At 43.3% G+C, this 17,829-nt stretch overlaps 1 protein-coding gene across 1 annotated transcript in view; it reads right to left on the bottom strand.

Moving 5' to 3' along the window:
• KATNAL2 (katanin catalytic subunit A1 like 2) overlaps positions 1-17,829 on the bottom strand; it is a 99,691-nt gene that overhangs the window by 27,850 nt on the left and 54,012 nt on the right. Inside the window, exons 4-11 of the mRNA XM_061130665.1 lie at positions 17,322-17,364; positions 15,404-15,521; positions 14,274-14,372; positions 12,025-12,123; positions 11,738-11,815; positions 7,516-7,614; positions 4,112-4,175; positions 3,795-3,913 (exon numbers count right to left, since the gene is read on the bottom strand). Coding sequence (XP_060986648.1) covers positions 3,795-3,913; positions 4,112-4,175; positions 7,516-7,614; positions 11,738-11,815; positions 12,025-12,123; positions 14,274-14,372; positions 15,404-15,521; positions 17,322-17,364 — 719 coding nt within the window. The remainder of the gene's footprint in view (positions 1-3,794; positions 3,914-4,111; positions 4,176-7,515; positions 7,615-11,737; positions 11,816-12,024; positions 12,124-14,273; positions 14,373-15,403; positions 15,522-17,321; positions 17,365-17,829) is intronic.

Raw genomic sequence — 17,829 nt, 5'->3', positions numbered from 1 at the left:
ACGTTGAGGCATAAGTCAAAACAAGTATTTTCTTAAGGTGACTGGAAGGTATAATAAAATTTTATAATATAAAATATATAATATACTATGGTAAATGGGATTGATTCCTTAATTTCTCTTTCTGATTTGTCATTGTTAGTATATAGGAATGCAAGTGATTTCTGTATATTGATTCTGTATCCTGCATCTTTACTAAATTCACTGATTACTTCTAATAATTTTCTGATAGTATTTTTAGGGTTTTTATGTATAGTATCATGTCATCAGCAAACAGAGTTTTACTTCTTCCTTTCGGTTCTGGATTCCTTTTATTTCTTTCTCGTCTCTGACTGCTATAACTGGACTTCCAAAACTATGTTGAATAATAGTGGTGACAGTGGACATCCTGACCTCAGAGGGAATGCCTTCAGTTACTCACCACTGAGAATATTTGCTGTGCATTTATTGTATATGGCCTTTATTATGTTAAGGTAGGGTCCTTTTATGCCCATTTTTTGAAGAGTTTTTACCATAAATGGGTGCTGAATTTTGTCAAAAGCTTTTTCTGCATCTATTGAGATTATCATGTGGTTTTTATTTTCCAATTTGTTAATATGATATATCACATTAATTGATTTGTGTATATTGAAGAATCCTTGCATCCCTGGGATAAACCTGACTTGATCATGGTGTATGATCTTTTTAATGTGTTGTTGAATCTGCTTGCTAGAGTTTTGCTGAAGACTTTTGCATCTGTATTCATCAGTGATATTGGCCTGTAACCTTCTTTTTTCATGATATCTTTGTCTGGTTTTGGTATCAGTGTGATGGTGGCCTCACAGAATGAGTTTAGAAGTGTCCCTTCCTCTGCAATTTTTGGGAAGACTTTCAGAAGGACAGGCATTAGCTTTTCTCTAAATGTTTGACAGAATTCCCCTGTGAAGCCACCTGGCCCTGGGTTTTTGTTTTTTGGGAGATTTCGAGCACGGTTTCGATTTCAGTGTTTCTAATCAGCTTGTTCACCCTTTCTATTTCTTCCTGGTTCAGTCTTGGAAGCTTGAACTTTTCTAAGAATCTGTCCATTTCCTCTAGGTTGTCCATTTCATTAGTATATAGTTGCTCATAATATTCTCTTACAATCCTTTGTATTTCTGTGTTGTCTGTTGTAACCTCTCCTTTTTCATTTCTAATTTTGCTCATCTGACTTTTCTCCACTTTTTTCTTGATGAGTCTGGCTAATGGTTTGTCAATTTTGTTTATCTTCTCAAAGGACCAGCTTTTAGTTTTATTAATCTTTAATACTGTTTCTTTCCCTCTCTCTCTCTCTTTTTTTTTTTTTCATTTATTTCTGCTGTGATCTTTATGATTTCTTTCCTTCTTCTGACTTTGGGATTTTTTTGTTCTTCTTTTTCCAGCTGCTTTAGATGTAGAGTTAGATTATCTATTCAATGGTTTTCTTGAGGTAGGATTGTACTACTATAAACTTCCCTCTTAGAACTGCTTTTTCTGCATCCCATTGGTTTTGGGTCATCCTGTTTTTGTTGTCATAAAGGAGGCAAGAAGATACAATGGGAAAAAGATAGTCTCTTCAATAAATGGTGCTGGAAGAACTGGACAACTATCTGCAAAAGAATTAAATTAAAATACTTCCTAACACCATACACAAACATAAACTTGAAATATATTAAAGATCTAAATGTAAGACCAGAAACTATAAAACTCTTAGATGAAAACATAAGCAGAACACTGTATGACACAAATAATAGCAAGATCATTTATGACCCACCTCCTAGAATGAAAATAAAAACAAAAATAAATAAATAATGGGACATAATTAAACTTAAAAGCTTTTACACAGCAAAAGAAACTATAAACAAGATCAAAAGACAAACCTCAGAATGGAAGAAAATAATAGCAAATGAAAGAACAGAGAATTCATTTCCAAAATATACAAGCAACTTATACAACTCAATACCAGAAAAACAAACAACTCAGTCAAAAAGTGGGCAAAAGACCTAAACAGATATTTCTCCAAAGAAGACATACAGATGGCTAATAAACATATAAAGAGATGCTCAACATCACTCATTATTAGAGAAATGCAAATCAGAACTACAATGAGATATCACTTCATCCCAGACAGAATGGCCATAATCAAAAACTTCACAAACAACAAGTGCTGGAGAGGGTGTGGAGAAAAGGGAACCCTCCCACACTGCTGGTGGGAATGTAAATTGATACAGCCACTATGGAAGACAGTATGGAGATTCCTTTAAAAACTAGGAATAAAGTCACCATATGATCCAGCAATACCACTTCTAGGCATTACCCTGAGGAAACCAAAACTGAAAAAGACACATGTAACCCAATGTTAATTGCAGCACTACTTACAATAGCCAAGACTTGGAAGTAACCTAGACATCTACCAACAGATGAATGGATAAAGAAGCTGTGGTACATATATGCAATGGAATATTACTCAGCCATAAAAAGGAACACATTTGAGTCAGTTCTAATGAGGTGGGTGAACCTAGTGCCTATTATACAGAGTGAAGTAAGTCAGAAAGAGAAAAAGAAATATCATGTATTAACGCATATATATGTCATCTAGAAGGATGGGACTGATAAATCTGTTCATAGAACAGCAATTTAGACACAGACATAGAGAAAAGACTTATGGACAAGGGTGGGGGAGAAGAGGGTGATATAAATGGAAAGAGTAGCATGGATGCATATACACTAACATATGTAAATAGATAGCCAACGGGAATTTGCTATAGGACTCAGGGAACTCAAACTGGGGCTCTGTAATAACCTAGAGGGGTGGGAATGGGTGAGAGGTGGGATGGAGATTCAAGAGGGAGGGGACATATGTACACCTATTGGCTTCCCTGATAGCTCAGTTGGTAAAGAATCTGCCTGCAATGCAGGAGACCCCGGTTCGATCCCTAGGTCAGGAAGATGCACTGGTGAAGGGATAGATTACCCACTCTAGTACTTTTGGGCTTCCCGTGTGGCTCAGCTGTAAAGAGTCTGCCTGCGATGTGGGAGACCTGGGTTTGATCCCTGGGTTGGGAAGATCCCATGGAGAAGGGAAAGGCTACCCACTACAGTATTCTGGCCTGGAGAATTCCATGGACAGAGAAGCCTGGTGGGCTACAGTCCACGGGCTTTCACTTTCATGGTTAATTCATGTAGATGTACGACAGAAATCAAACCAATATTGTAAACCAATCATCAACCAATTAAAATAAATAAATATTTTAAAATATATATACCATGTACTCTTAGCAATGATATATTATAAAGATAAAAACAATCTCCTAAGGGAATAAAAAAAAACGTCCCTACAGCCTGTGGCACTGTGGAGGAAAGCCGCTTGGAGCATCTGAAAGAGTAAGTTTTAAGTTTCTTGATTCTTCCTTAGAGTATCTGGTATAAGGACAAGCATACTGCAGTAGCCACTCAGTAAATCTTAACTGAATATACTGAACATGCTTAATAATAAATGTGTCTTGAATAAAAGAAAAATAGACCACTACAGAGACAATTTTTTATGTTTCTATTCCTATGTCACATGAATCGAAAAGGGGCTGTTGGCCAAATTCCCAAAAGAAGGGAGATCATGTTTGCTGATGGGGGCACCACTAGCAGCTACATAGTAGTCAATCGACCTCCCAGACTTTTGGTCATTAAGATCCAGGATAAATTTGAACATTTAAATCACTTAAGAACAAATAAGACCACTGTCATCATTTTGTACCACTGTCTTCTGCCAGAATTCGTTCTAAAGAAACAAAATCAAGAAACCCTACCCGAACAAGCTTTTCTGAGTCCCCTCTCCATTTGCTGACAATGGTAGATGCAGAAATATTAAAGAAGGTGGTTTTGCATTCTGTAGCCACAGCTTTGGCCAGTAAAGTCTTTCCTGTACCTGGAGACACACGGGGGTAAAACATGAGCGACCCTCAAACTGCATCCCTCTGCTGACAGACAGAGGACAGTCACACAAGCAACACAGGAGCGGGGTACACAGCGCGCGCAGCCCCAGTCCTGAAGGGAAGACAGATGGGGCAACTCATCCCCTGCACACTCGCTTCACACCAAGATCATAGCAGGAAGATTCCCTTACCTGGAGGTCCGTAGAGCAGCAGTCCTTTCCAGGGGGAAAGAATTCCTGTAAACAGCTGTGGGTACTATGGAAGCAAGGAACAGTGATGAGGTTTGGCGCCTGCTGGGCAGCCTGCACACCCTCAGCTTAGGCGAGCTCGGGGAGCCAGGGTGAGACACATGCAGCTCCGGGCCAGCCCCTCCTTTAAGACTGGCTTTCTCTCTCTGTATACACACACATACACACACACACACGAGCATCTTAATTTATCCCAATTTGACTTTCACTCTTGATGGGATACATGGCCGAATTTTTTTTGCTTTTTAAAAGAGCAGTTATTTTAAGGAGAAGAACAGCATGTATAGGTACTATCCCCTCCATTGCAGTAGTCACTTCTCACATGCTAAACGTTATCTCCCCCAGAGTTCGAGCGGTCTTTTGAATGTTGTGGAGCAGGTACACTCTTTAAGATGCCAACTTTTTAAAACCAATATAGAAAGGTGTATGTGAGTAAAGTTCAACATTATGGTGAAGCCTGATTTGGAAGTTGAGAACGTGCAATGCACAATATGTAACGAGACACTGACTCCAAACAGGACACACATGGACTTCGGTGAATCTCTCCTGTTCAAATTCAAACCATCTGGAGTTGGTAAAGGACAAGAGAGAAGGAAAAGGAACAGTAAAATTATAACTAGCTATTAGCTTCTTGCTGACACTAATTCAAAATCTTGACATCACATGGAACTTCAAATACCATGGCGACAACACATCCAGAGAGTCTCGATGAATGCTCTATCCTTTTGCACAAGAGGACTTGGACAATGGAGCCACTCAGAGGAAACAGGGAATATCTTTCTTCTTACTCTGACCACCACTGTAGTTCCTCCCCGACATGTCTGAACACAGGAAGGAAGAAAGGAAAGACAGTCCCAACTGACTGATTTTGTCTCATTCGAATAGAAGCATCCAAAAATCAGGGGCTGCAAGGGCTCAGGGCTAAGAATAAATAGGTTATTCAAGAAAGTAAATTTGTAATCCTGACTTCAGGAGATCACCAAAAATGGCCACTAATTAATTGCAGCTCCTTACATCAAGAGGCAAAGGATATTTCTCCACCACTCGAATCTGGACTTGGCCTCATGAATTTGGCCAGTGCGGCATTAGCAAGTAGAAGAAGAGACTTGAAAATATAAGGTATATGAAGAGACATGGGAAAGGCTCAGCAATTGGGCCCTTTCTTGCTTCTGTCTGGGAACTCACTGACACCACGTGAACAAGACTGGGCTCTCCTGCTGGAGGATGAGAGGCAGAGAGAGGCCTCAGGGGCCCTGGTGACCCCAGCTTTCCCAGCCTCTCCATCTTCTCTAGCCAGACTGGCTGATATCCCAGACATGTGAGTGAGCACAACCAACATCACACAGAAAAGCGCAAGCTGGCCCTGCCGAGCCCAGCCCCAAATGCCCACCCACAGAACCGCTGCAGTCAAGGAAACGACTGTGGTTCAAGGCACTAAGTGTTGGGTGTTCTGTTACACAGCAAAAGCCGTATGGTACGCTGATCTCACCGCCACTGCTGTAAACCAAACATGTAGTATTGCTTTCTATTTTTCTTCCTGTTTAGTATCAAACCAGTCAATCCCAAAGGAAATCAACCCTGAATATTCATTAGAAGGACTGATGCTGAAGCTGAAACACCCAATATTTTGGTCACCTGATGCGAAGCACCAACTCATTGGAAAAGACCCTGATGTTGGGAAAGATTGAAGGCAGGAGGAGAATGAGGAGACAGAAGATGAGATGGTTGGATGGCATCATCGACTCAGTGGACATGAGTTTGAGCAAACTCCGGGAGATAGTGAAGGACAGCGAAGCCTGGCGTGCTGCAGTCCATGGGGTCGCAAAGTCATACGTGACTTAGTGACTGGACAACAACACTGACCTCATCGCCACTGGTGTAAACCAAACACGGCGTCTCATTTTTCTATTTTTCTTCCTGTTTAGTGAAACACTCTGCACAACGATTTGTCAGGAATAAGCAAAGAGCACAATTCAATGGCTCTACCAGCTGCTGCCCTGGAAGGGGCTGTCTAGTCTTTACAACCAGCCAAAAGCAGAGCCCCCAGTGATGGGAGTACTGGGGGCTAGGTGGGGGGAAATCCATGCAAACACAGTCAGATGCTCTCTCCTATGGCAGGTATTTTTACTATAATAAGCATATTTAGGGAGGCAGGCTGATAGTAACTGACTAATCCTATATACTACGGAGTCTTAGATCTTAAATTACCTCTTAGAGAAGACACCTGCCTTCAACCAATATGTAACATGATTTCAAATGGCCTAGAATGGACAGAGCCTTGGTGCTCCTGTGTTGACAAAATATTGTGACATAGGCAAAAAGTTAATGTATGGCCAGTAAACACATGAAAAGATGCTCAACATCACTAATTATTAGAGAAATGCAAATCAAAAGTATAATGAGGTATCACCTCACACCAGGCAGAATGGCCATCATCAAAAACTCTACAAACAATAAATGCTGGACAAGATGAGGAGAAAAGGGAACTATTGGTGGGAATGTAAAATGAGAATGGATACAGCCATTATGGAGAACAGTATGGAGATTCCTTAAAAAACTAGGAATAAATCTACCATATGACCCAGCAATGCCACAACTGGGTATAAACCATCCGAAAACCATAATCGAAAAAGAGCCAGTACTCCAATGTTCACAGCAGCAGTATTTACAATAGCCAGGACAAGGAAGCAGCCTGGATGCCCTTCGGGAGATGAATGGATAAAGAAGATGTGGTATATACATACAACGGAATATTACTTAGTTGTAAAGAGAATGAATGTGAGTCAGTTCTAGTGAGGTAGATGAACCTAGAGCTTCTTATACAGAGTGAAGTAAGTCAGAAAGAGAAACACAAAACATAGGGTATTAACGCATTTATACGGAATCAAAAAATGGTACTGAAGAATCTATTTGTAGGGAAGGAATGGAGATGCAGATGTAGAGAATGGACTTGTGGACACAGTGGGGGAGGGAGAGTGGAACAAATGGAGAAAGTAGCATCAACATACATACGCTATCAGGTGCAAGATGGATAGCTGGTGAGAAGTTGCCGTGGGGCACAGGGAGCCCAGTCTCATGCTCTGTGATGACCTGGAGGGATGGGATGGGGGGAAGGAAGGGAAACTCGGGAGGGAGGGGATGTATGTGTAATTATGGCCGATTCACACTGTTGTACGGCAGAAACCAACACAACATTGTAAAAAAACATTTTAATATATTTAAATTTAAAAAAAGAAAAAAAAAGTCAACTTGTGAACAGAAAATCACCCTTTCTCTTCCTGATAGGTGAGTTTGCCCCATGAATAATGAACAGAAATTGGGCCTCCCAAGAGGCCTCCCATCCTTACCCTTATAGGATACACAACAGCTTCTTTGACTAACTGCTTGGCTGCATCAAGTCCAATAATGTCATTCCACTTTATATTTGGATTATGGAGATAAATGTCCTGCAATGCACATTTGATCATTCTGTTAAAACTAATGTTCTCCTTCACAGCTGTAATAAACACAGGAGCAGCAGAATACTTGACTTGCAATAGGACATAGAGTGCTTGTGATAAAAAAAAAACTTTTCATATTAGATACATATGTATATGTATATACATACTGCAATTTGAGGTTAGTTCACCAAAGGGATGCCATGAAAATATTTAGTGATTTTCCCTGAAGATATTCATAATATAATATTGTACTTTTAGGGTTAAAAAAATTTTTTTCCTAGGGACTTCTCTGGGGGTCTAGTGGTTAAGATTCTGGGCTTCCAAAGCAGGGGCCCAGGTTCAATCCCTGGTCAGGGAACTAGAGCCCACATGCCACAATTAAGCCCTGGCACAGCCAAATTAAATATATATGAATGTATGTATACACGTGTGTGCTACGTTGCTTCATTTGTGTCTGACTCTCTGCGGCCCTGTGGATTGTAGCCCACCAGGCTCCTCTGTCCATGGGATCTCCCGGGCAAGAATACTGGAGTAGGCTGCCATTTACTTCTCCATGGGTGTGTATATATACACATTTTTAAAAGGCTCTGTATACATACATATACATATATGGGCTTCCCAGGTGGCTCTAGCTATAAAGGCCCCATCTACCACTGAAGGAGACATAAGAGATGCAGGTTCAATCCCTGGGTCGGGAAGATCCCCTGGAGGAGGGCATGGCAACCCACTCCAGTATTCTTGCCTGGAGAATCTCATGAGCAGAGGAGTCTGGTGGAATACAGTCCTCAGGGTCACAAAGAGTCGATTTAGCATGCATGCATGCACATATACATATATATGTATACAAAATATGTATATATACAAATATTAGCTATACGTACAAAATATATATGTATGTATGTGTATATATATGTACATATATATATATATGAAAGGGAAAGTGTTAGTCACTCAGTCATATCTGACTCTTTGCAACCCCATGGACTGTAGCCTGCCAGGCTCCTCTGTCAATGGAATTCTCCAGGCAAGAACATTGGAGTGGGTTGCCATTTCCTTCTCGAAATATACACACACACACAAAATAAAGGGCTTTCCAGGTGGCTCAGTGAAGAATCCGACTGCCAATGCAGGAGATGTGGGTTCAATCCCTAAGTTTGATCCCTGAGGTCAGGAAGATCCCCTGGAGAAGGAAATGGCAACCCACTCCAGTATTCTTGCCTGGAAAATCCCATGGACAGAAGAGCCTGGCGGGCTACAGTCCATGGAGTTGCAAAAGAGTAGGACATGACTTAGCGACTAAGCAACAACAACAACACAAAGTAAAATTTACCAAAAAGAAAAAAATCTCTGAACAATGGACTATACCTGTCTTCAGTCAATAACAAACCATGCTGATTTACGACCCCAATCAAAGAAGCTACAGAACATGCCTACAAATTACATTAGCTTTTAATCCGAAATATCGTTCCTAGCTGGTGCCTGGCCTCTCTGCTGCTCCTTGATCTCAACACTTTCTAATTTGCTACATAAAAGAGATAATGCTCCTCTGAAACCAATTTCTCTTTTTTCCCTAGTGATTGCTCCCTACTTCCATCAGGAGCAATTGCTTCTACAAAATCCAAGGAAGCCACCAACCAGGTGAAAGTACAGTCTTCCCACCACAGAGTAGAGCCCCATAGCAACCACGGAGGGTAATCAATTAAGGTAGCTTTTACTGATAACTAACTTGCAGTCTCCAAACTTCAATTTCACAAGATGCTCAGAACAGTCACTCAGGGGCTTTTCTCAGTGGATGTGTACTGGGCAAACTGAATGTCTAGAGTGTTACAGCAAAAAAAAAAAAAAAAAAAAAACCACCTCCCTTCCATAGTCATTCTGAGTGACTACAGAACAATCTGGAAATTAATCTTATATTTATTTAATTTTTTAAAAAGTGATATATGCACAAGATTCAAAAACATAAAACCATGGACTTCCTTGGTGGTCTAGTGGTTAAGAATCACCCTCTCAATGCAGGGGACGTGGGTTTGATCCCTGGTCTGGGACTGAGATCCCATGTGCCAAAGGGCAACTAAGCCCAAGTACCAACTAAGCCCAAATGTCGCAACTGCTGAGCCCTCACACTGCAACAAAAGCTCCCTCATGATGCAGTGAAGATCCTGTGTGCTGCAACTGAGACCTGGTGCAACCTAATAAATAAATACATATATAATATGTAAAAGCATATTTTTTAAATGCTGGTGAGATGTTATGCCCCGGCTCGGTCCTCCATCCTCCCAGGTCCCTCCACAAGGGGTGACAACGTTTCTTAAAGAAACTCTTTACGAAGGTGTTTTGATACTGCATGACGTGTAGGATCCATTCCTGGGTGAGATGACAAAAGTCTCAGTCTTCCCAAATCTTGGGAGAACCACTCCGTCTTGAAAGGACCAGCCACTCATTCTTATTACCACACTTTCTTAGGAAAAGCTTTGCACACAATGGGCATTCATTGGAGTTCAAGGCATCCATCGGTAACAGCAGTATTTCTTGCCCCCATCAGGCACTGACACTGAATTCCACCTGGTAGTGTTTATAATTTCCCAATAGGAAGTTCCTCCTTATCTCAATCAAAAGTTATCAGAACTCAGTAGAACTGCCTCAGCAGATTGTGAGCTCCCTGTCCCTGTCGGCTTTCAAGCAGAGTCCATATGACTACCTCTTACAGTACTGTAGAAAAGAATTCCAGGTGGAATCATTTCAGGCCACTTCTACTCCACAACTTTATCATCACTAGTCATAGTATGCTTTTGCAAAGACAAAACAAGCCTTGATTTGGGGGTATAACAATATTTTCTCTGCTCTCTTACGCATCCTAGTTACCGTAGCCTGGCTCAACTCCTCATCCTCTCACTGATAATAACTTCTGAGCTGGTTTTCCGATCTCCATTTCTTTGATGGCCTTCCACACTGTCATTAGGACAAGCTGTCTAAAAGCCCATTTGATTATCCCATTCTCCTGACGGACGCCTTTCAGAGATTCTCCATCTCCTGGAGACGGAGCACCGTCTCTAGCTTCGGTTACCGTCCACAGCGCCCTTACACGCAGGAACCCTGGCCTCACTCCAGTCCCTTCCCCCACCCTTTCTCATGGTGTTTCAGCTGGTTCCCCAGAGACACTGCAGCATAAGTACTACAACTCACTTGTCTGTGCCTCCGCCCAGAACGCCTGCCCCACCCCCTGCCCTCTTCTACTCTTTCTCACGGGCTATTTCCTGTGTCTCTTCTTCCCTAAGGAGATACAGATCCTTTCCAGCTACCGTTCACCTTTGTGTTTCCAGCCGCCAGCACATGCCTGACACATCAGAGGCATGCAGGGGACACCCTGCTGGGCTAAATGGAGACCTGGGGGACCTTAATGACCTCAGAGCAGCTGTGCAATTTTTGCATCATTTTAAACATCCAGGAAAGAGCCTGCCTAGGTTTCAGTCTTTCATTAAATATGAGATCACTGGAGATTAGAAAAATCTCCTGTAACTCAGGAATCTATTCTCTTACCAAGGAACTTGCCCCAAGTCACAGAGTGAGAAGAGGAGGATCTAGAAATCAAATCCAGGTCAATCTATTCCTGAGCTTGTGTCATCAACCACTAGATTTCACTGCCTTTAGGTCCTGGGGGACCAAGCTTGAAAAAAATCAGTCGTGTGGATGGTAAGATCTCCCCTACTAATCTGTTTCTTCATGAAAATTTCCAATTATGAAACCAGACTCCCAACATCTCTATTTCTAGGCTTAGACTGTTTAAACAAAACACAAACGTGCCCTCTCCTTCTCTAAGAGGCTTTCTTTCCTTAACTCTTGGCTTAGCTCTAAAACCTTTCACCTGTCCCTTCCTTCCTAAGTCCTTTTCTCTTTGGGTTTTCTTGGCCTCTATAGTGAGATGGTGGGCTTTTTGTATTGTAATTTTATGATTCTATAATTTATTCATCATGCATTATTGTGCCTCTAAACAATATGAGTGCCTTCGCAAGTGGGGGCACTTTATAAATAAATGATCATATTTATTGTTATTAATAAAAGAAGCAGCCCACAATGCTCCTGGAGCCCCAGTCTGCCTCCGTAAATTTGTGAATTGAATATCAGATCTTACCCGGCTCACCACGGCTGCCAATTCTCGCATCTCACTGTTCATGCCAATAAATGCACTCAGAGGTTTCAACAGTCGTTCCTGATGATGATAGCAGAAAGCCTCACGTTACAATATTGCTTCATCACTTAGGAAGGAAAACAGGGCACAGAGCTCCATGACACAAATGGTGGCAGATCACTGTGACCTTTAACTGGATCTCAAGGCTCCTCTGGACTCAAAATTATATTCCAGAATTTCATCTGGGTTTTGGCAGTTTGCAAGATGAATGTCCCATCCTAGCCACTTACAGAGGGGTCTGGGTTACAGTCGAAGCTGTTCAAGCCAAGTTCACTGGTTTCTCCTTTGATGGCATCTGTGAGCAGCCCTCGGAAGTCAATGATTGGGCCCTGAAAGGGAGTAATAGTTATTGCAGTGGCCATTAAAACAGGAGGGGAGACTATCCTTAATAGCTCAGCTTCATTAAATCAAGACACATTTATGTACCATGGTCTGCAGCGCAAACTGAAAGTGAAGCTTTAAGAGGAAGCTATACTAATAATGATCAAAATGATTTCCTCAGGTTGGGGCACTCCAGGAAAAAAAAAAAACAAAACATGTTATAAATAAATTTTTCACAATGAAGTTGGCTTGAATAAAATTCCCGAGCATTTTTCAATTCCTGACACACCATCAGTTTCCTACGTGTCCACTTCCCCTGTATCATCTTCCTTTTAAAATATTCCACACATGGGAAGAACTCATTGGCACAAGAATAATGATAGTTCCTATTTACTGACTATACTGTACCTTCACTCAGGAGAGTGCCTGGCACAAATCAGGTGTGTGAGGCACCTACTGTGGATTACTGCCAATTCTTGTAACACTTCTGCTAGTCGGGAGTGGCATCCTACTTTCACAGATGTGGAGGTAAGCCTAGAGAAGCGAAATGATCTACGCAGGGTCCCACAGCTAACAAGGGACTTAAGACCAGGATTCAAACCCAGACATCTGTCTGCCATACCCAGATTCCTTCTGACGCCACTGTCCCCCCAGAGGAAGAAGGAAAAAGCAAGGATACATGTCAAAATTAAATAACAATAACAGTAGCCAACACTTACTGAGTGTTTATCATGTGTTCTCCATTCATTATGACATTGGAGGTGGACACTATGATTATTTCCATTTCACGGATGAGAGAAATGAGGCTTGGAGAGATCTAAAAACTTGCCCAAGAAGCACAGTCAGGAAGGTGAGATGTGGGATTTGAACCTAAGCAGGCTGACTTCAAAGCTGGTGCCTTGAGAACAACACACCTAGTAAATTTGCAGGGGTACTTGGGTATCATGAGCTTTGGAGGCTCTGAGATTGGGCACCTCTGAGATGGCAATGAAACACCCATTTTTGGAGATGGGCCCCTGACTATAAGCCCTTATGCAGCTCATGAAATGCTAGGGAGAAACTCCACGGTTTAACCTGAGGGCACTTCTGCTGCAAACAGAATTTATAGCCAGATTCTTTCAAAGGTTAAGTGTTGGATTAAATAACCCCTTCCTTGACCTGATCAGAAATATCCATGCATATCAACATGAGATGTTCATAAGAACAACTAATGCTGCAACACTGCTGGGCACAAAAGTGATCGGAAAATGTGATGAAGGTAGTAACGATGAGCACGGAAGTACTTTTTTGTGGGTGGCACTGATTGGAATGTGTCACCTCCAGCCATCACCCATATAATTGAGGCCCTAAAAGGAACCAGTTCCCCTTGATTTCCAGGGAGATGCTCCCCATTTTCCTCCAGACACACACACCCAGAGTTTAATTTGCCTGAGAAGAGCTGGCTAGAGGTGAGTCAGCAGTCCCATACAATCAAAGAAAGAAAGGTAACTGAACGGAATTCAGTCCTCAAAGTTACAGTCAAGAGCAACACACTGGTGTTGATGCTGCTTTTTATTTCCAAGTGACGCATTTTTACCTACCTTTAGCCTACAGCTACCCAAACTGGGTCTTTTCTGTTTCAGAGACTATTACGTACGAATCAGGACGTGAAGCTCATTAGGAAAGCAGTAGAAATAGGTATTGAGGACAACATCAGCCTTATATCAACTGAGGTTCACATGAAATTACATTCAAATCTGGAGCCGTATCTCCAAGGAGAAAGGGACACTGCTAGTCAGCTCCCACTGACAGGGCAGAAAGGAATGAATGTGAGGCCACAACTCCTTAAATAATGCAGGACGGTCTATCACTGTAATCACAGGATTTTTAAGCTGAAAGGAACCAAGCCACCTCTCCCAAACTCCGCAATTTACAAATGGGAAACTGAGCCCCTTGGAGATGGAGCCACTCATTCAAGTCCATCCATCCAGAAGGGAGACCCAGCCCAGGACCTCAGGGTTTCATCCTCAGCCCATCTCTTCCCAGTTCACCCCATAGCCAACCTTTGATCATCACATATTACCCTACCTGTTTGACAAATGTGACACTCAAAATTTTTCATTTTCAAAAAGAAAAGGGAAATTCCCCATTCAGTGTTCGGTTCATGAGTCCCACTTACTTTTTGTGGACGGACGTTTACTTCTCCGCTGCCTTTGTTGATTCCAGAGATACTTAAGCCGAAGTCAGCACTCTCCTTGTGAGTGTGATTGACAACCTCCTGGAGAAAGAGGAAGACAGTGAGAAGTCAGTGACAGAAAGCAACTTTGAGATGCTGGCTGCAGCTGCCTGTCCTGTCGTCCCAAATCCTTCTGCAAATGGGGACCTCCATGTGTGATTCCACCACTTTTGTGCAGATCCAATAAGACGAATAAATTCTGCTTGTACTGGGTGGAAGGAGCTGTCCCAGGAAGTCACGGGCTCTGAACCCCACAAACAGTGGAAGAAATGGCTGGGCCTCCAGCCATCTCCACTCACAGACCTGTCTTTTTTCCGGGGATCAGAGGTGTTTGTGGCCAGGGGTGGCTGAGTTTGGAAACGCAGCCTCCTGTGGGATGCATCTTGCCCCCTCCCGCTTTACCTAGCGTCCACCTGAGCCCGTCCACAATGGCCAAGATTACACAACCCCCTTGAAGATGAGAGATTCCCTCTGACCAACTGAGTTGTGAGATAATGACTTTCTATCCCCCCGACAGCTTTGACATGCATTCTTCCCATTCCTCTTCTCCATTTCCATTGGTTCTCTTTCCTTTAAACCTGGTTGGTATGTTGTGGTCCTGAACCAAAGGTTCTCAGCATGGGTTTCACTCACCTGCCGGGCTCTCTCTCCTCTTGCCTGCCCATCTCTCCCCCCAGAAAGCCCAGTGTGGAGGTCTGGGTTAGCGACCCATCATGTGTGCCCAGCCACACCAAGACTACCCTGACCTACACCTCGGATCCCAGGGACACCCCGTGGGACAGGAAGAGCTGGCCCCTCCAGCTTCCTCAAGGGGAAGACTGAGTCTCGTGGGAACCAGGCCCTCCTGCTCTGACTGGGCCTAGGAGTCACCCCTCAAGGCCTGTCTGTCGCCCAGCACTCAGACCAGCCGAAAGTTCGTGGGGAGGAAGGAGTCCTCCTTCCAAGTGCTGGAAGAAACTCTGTAACTGAACAAAATCAAACTGTCCTCCATGAACAAATAAATGTGACTATTTCCTTGGGGCTGTATCTCAGCCACCTGCAATGGTACAAGCGCCAAGCAAAGCCATCCTGACCTGTTTAGGAAGCTCCGTGTGGAGGGGCCTGGTGTCCCCGGGCTTTCCCATCGTGGTTCTGGATCGCGGCCTCTGCTGGTTGATCTTGGGAAGATTCTGACAACTGTCGGTCATCACCCTAGGGCAGGGAACAAAGACCTTGGAGGAAATCCTGTTAACTGAACCTAAGATCTCAAACACCTCACACAGTGCATTTATTTTATTATTATTATTTTTTTTCACACAGTGCATTGAAAGAGAGTTCTGGAAAGATCTGCAGGCACAAATCCATCTGGACCATCCTCCCACCCAGTCCAGCCTGGCCCTGTCCATCATCAGTCTACCCCCCAGGTCTAAGGCAGGGCTAGAGGGTCCACTGCCTTCTCTCATGACACAACCTCTCATTTCAATAACTACTTAGAGTATAAGACTATTCACAAATGCCATGCATCACTTTTCTAGTCATCTTCCTTGACGCCAACAATTTGCCACCCAACCTCGATGGTTGCCGTGTATAAACAGCTACCCAGAGAGGAGCTGAAGAAACCCCCGGCTGCCCCGTGCCACCCTGCTCCAGGCCTAAAGGAGCAAGGCGCTCCCAGATATTCGCTCCCAGAGCATTCTGCCAGATACGGAGTGCTGAGGAAGTTCCAGGGATGACCCTGTGGCTGAAAAGCAATCAGGTTTCCTTACGCATTCCAAAGCCGCCTCTTAAAATGCTCCGCACTGTGTCTGTTCACAAGTAGTTATCATTTATTACCGGAGTCTGACTAGCTTTATGGAAACTATAAAGGAAAGAACACTTGGGTGAAAACAAAGAGACTGTTCGGAAAGAACTGCACGAAAGCAAAGGTAGCCTCGGGCTGAGGGTCCCCGTGACTGTCATAGTGAAGTAGGCTTGGGTCTGCCGCTCTTCTTTAAACGAAGCCAAAGGTCTTCACTTATAAAAGATGAGGCAGGCGTCTTAGTCCCTTCCTTCTCAGGCTGTGGACAAGGGACTTAGATCACAGAGCAGGGAGCCCAGTGGTGCTCACAAAAGCTCTCAAGGGTCCAATGAGTTACCTACGATCACAGTCTAAGTTTTCTTCTTTTAATTGTGTCCTAAGATTTTTTTTTTTTTAATTTGCTCACAGCCTGAGTGATTGTGTGGTCTCTACTGGAAGCCCACTGCCACTTTCCCCTGAGGTCTGGGCTTTCCTGTAATAGCAAAGAGCCACAGGCCTTGATGCCCCGTAGCTATGCGGTCCTGGGCACTTTGTGAACAGGCTCTGCTGACAGGCGTGTGGCCCGGAGTAGGATGAGAGGAACGTGGGGAACACTGAGGCAAGTGAGGCTGACCCTCTTCTGTGTCAACCCAGAAGAGTCAGGAGACAGAGGGGCTCCAGTCAGATACCACAACTCCCAAATGAGACTGGGATTTGAGAAGCTGGAGAAAGAAATGTAAGGTGAGTGTGAGAAAAAGAGAGGAAGAGAAAGACCTGATTCCCTCCAGACTGTCAGGACATGTGATCTGGGGTACACAGAGAAATGACCTTTATGATTTGAAAAGGAAAAATATTTCTGGGGAGGTGCTTACTATGTTCTGGCAACTCACTATGTGTCAGACTGTTGCATCAAGCTTATAAGTGGCAGAGCCAGGAATTGAACCTGGATCTTTTGGTCTCTTAAGGTCTATACTTTTCATACCACCTAGCCTAGGAAGACAAAGCATCAGTGGATGCAAATCTTGGTGGTAAAAGCAGACAGCCGACAGACATTGGTCCACATCCTGGCCGTCTGTAACATGAGGGGAGCCCATGGCTGGACCCCCAGCGTCACAGGACCATGATTTGATATTGCTGGTCTGCCGACACGGAGCTGCACTGGGGAATCTTCCGGAAACGGATCCCACAAACTCTTAAGGATTGAGTTGGTCAAGACGAATTACCATTTACTTTACCTTCTGGTCTTCCCTCCACTTCTTTGAGGTAAATTGTTTTCTGCTGTGGCAAAACAAACATCAAAAGGAGAAGGAAATTTAAGTTTTTAAGAGAAAGTGATTTTTCAGGTATGTCTGTCCTTTTACATTGTTCTTAAAATTTGTGCTACTTGCAGAAACTGTAAGCTATTCTCATCTAGAGAGGAATGGAATTACCAGCAAAAAGAAAGAAGCCCATGCTTCCCAAGCATTTCCACACAAAGACCCCCAAAGGCCTCAGAAGATATCAAATGTATTGGGAGACCACAGACTCGGTGGCAGCTCCAGTGTGGGCTGCTTTATAGTTACCATTTCATTAAGTTTTCATGAACTTGACACTATTTCGCTGTGGTCCCTGGGACATGGCTTGGACAGTAAAGAATCTGCCTGCAGTGCAGGAGACCCGGGTTCAATCCTTGGGTTAGGAAGATCCCTGGAGAAGGGAATGGCCATCACTCCAGTATTCTTGCCTGGAGAATTCCATGGACAG

This window comes from Dama dama, chromosome 27 (assembly GCF_033118175.1).
Source record: "Dama dama isolate Ldn47 chromosome 27, ASM3311817v1, whole genome shotgun sequence".
Lineage (NCBI taxonomy): Eukaryota > Metazoa > Chordata > Mammalia > Artiodactyla > Cervidae > Dama > Dama dama.
The sequence above is the reverse complement of the archived record's forward strand: the minus strand, read 5'-3'. Positions and strand labels throughout refer to the sequence as shown.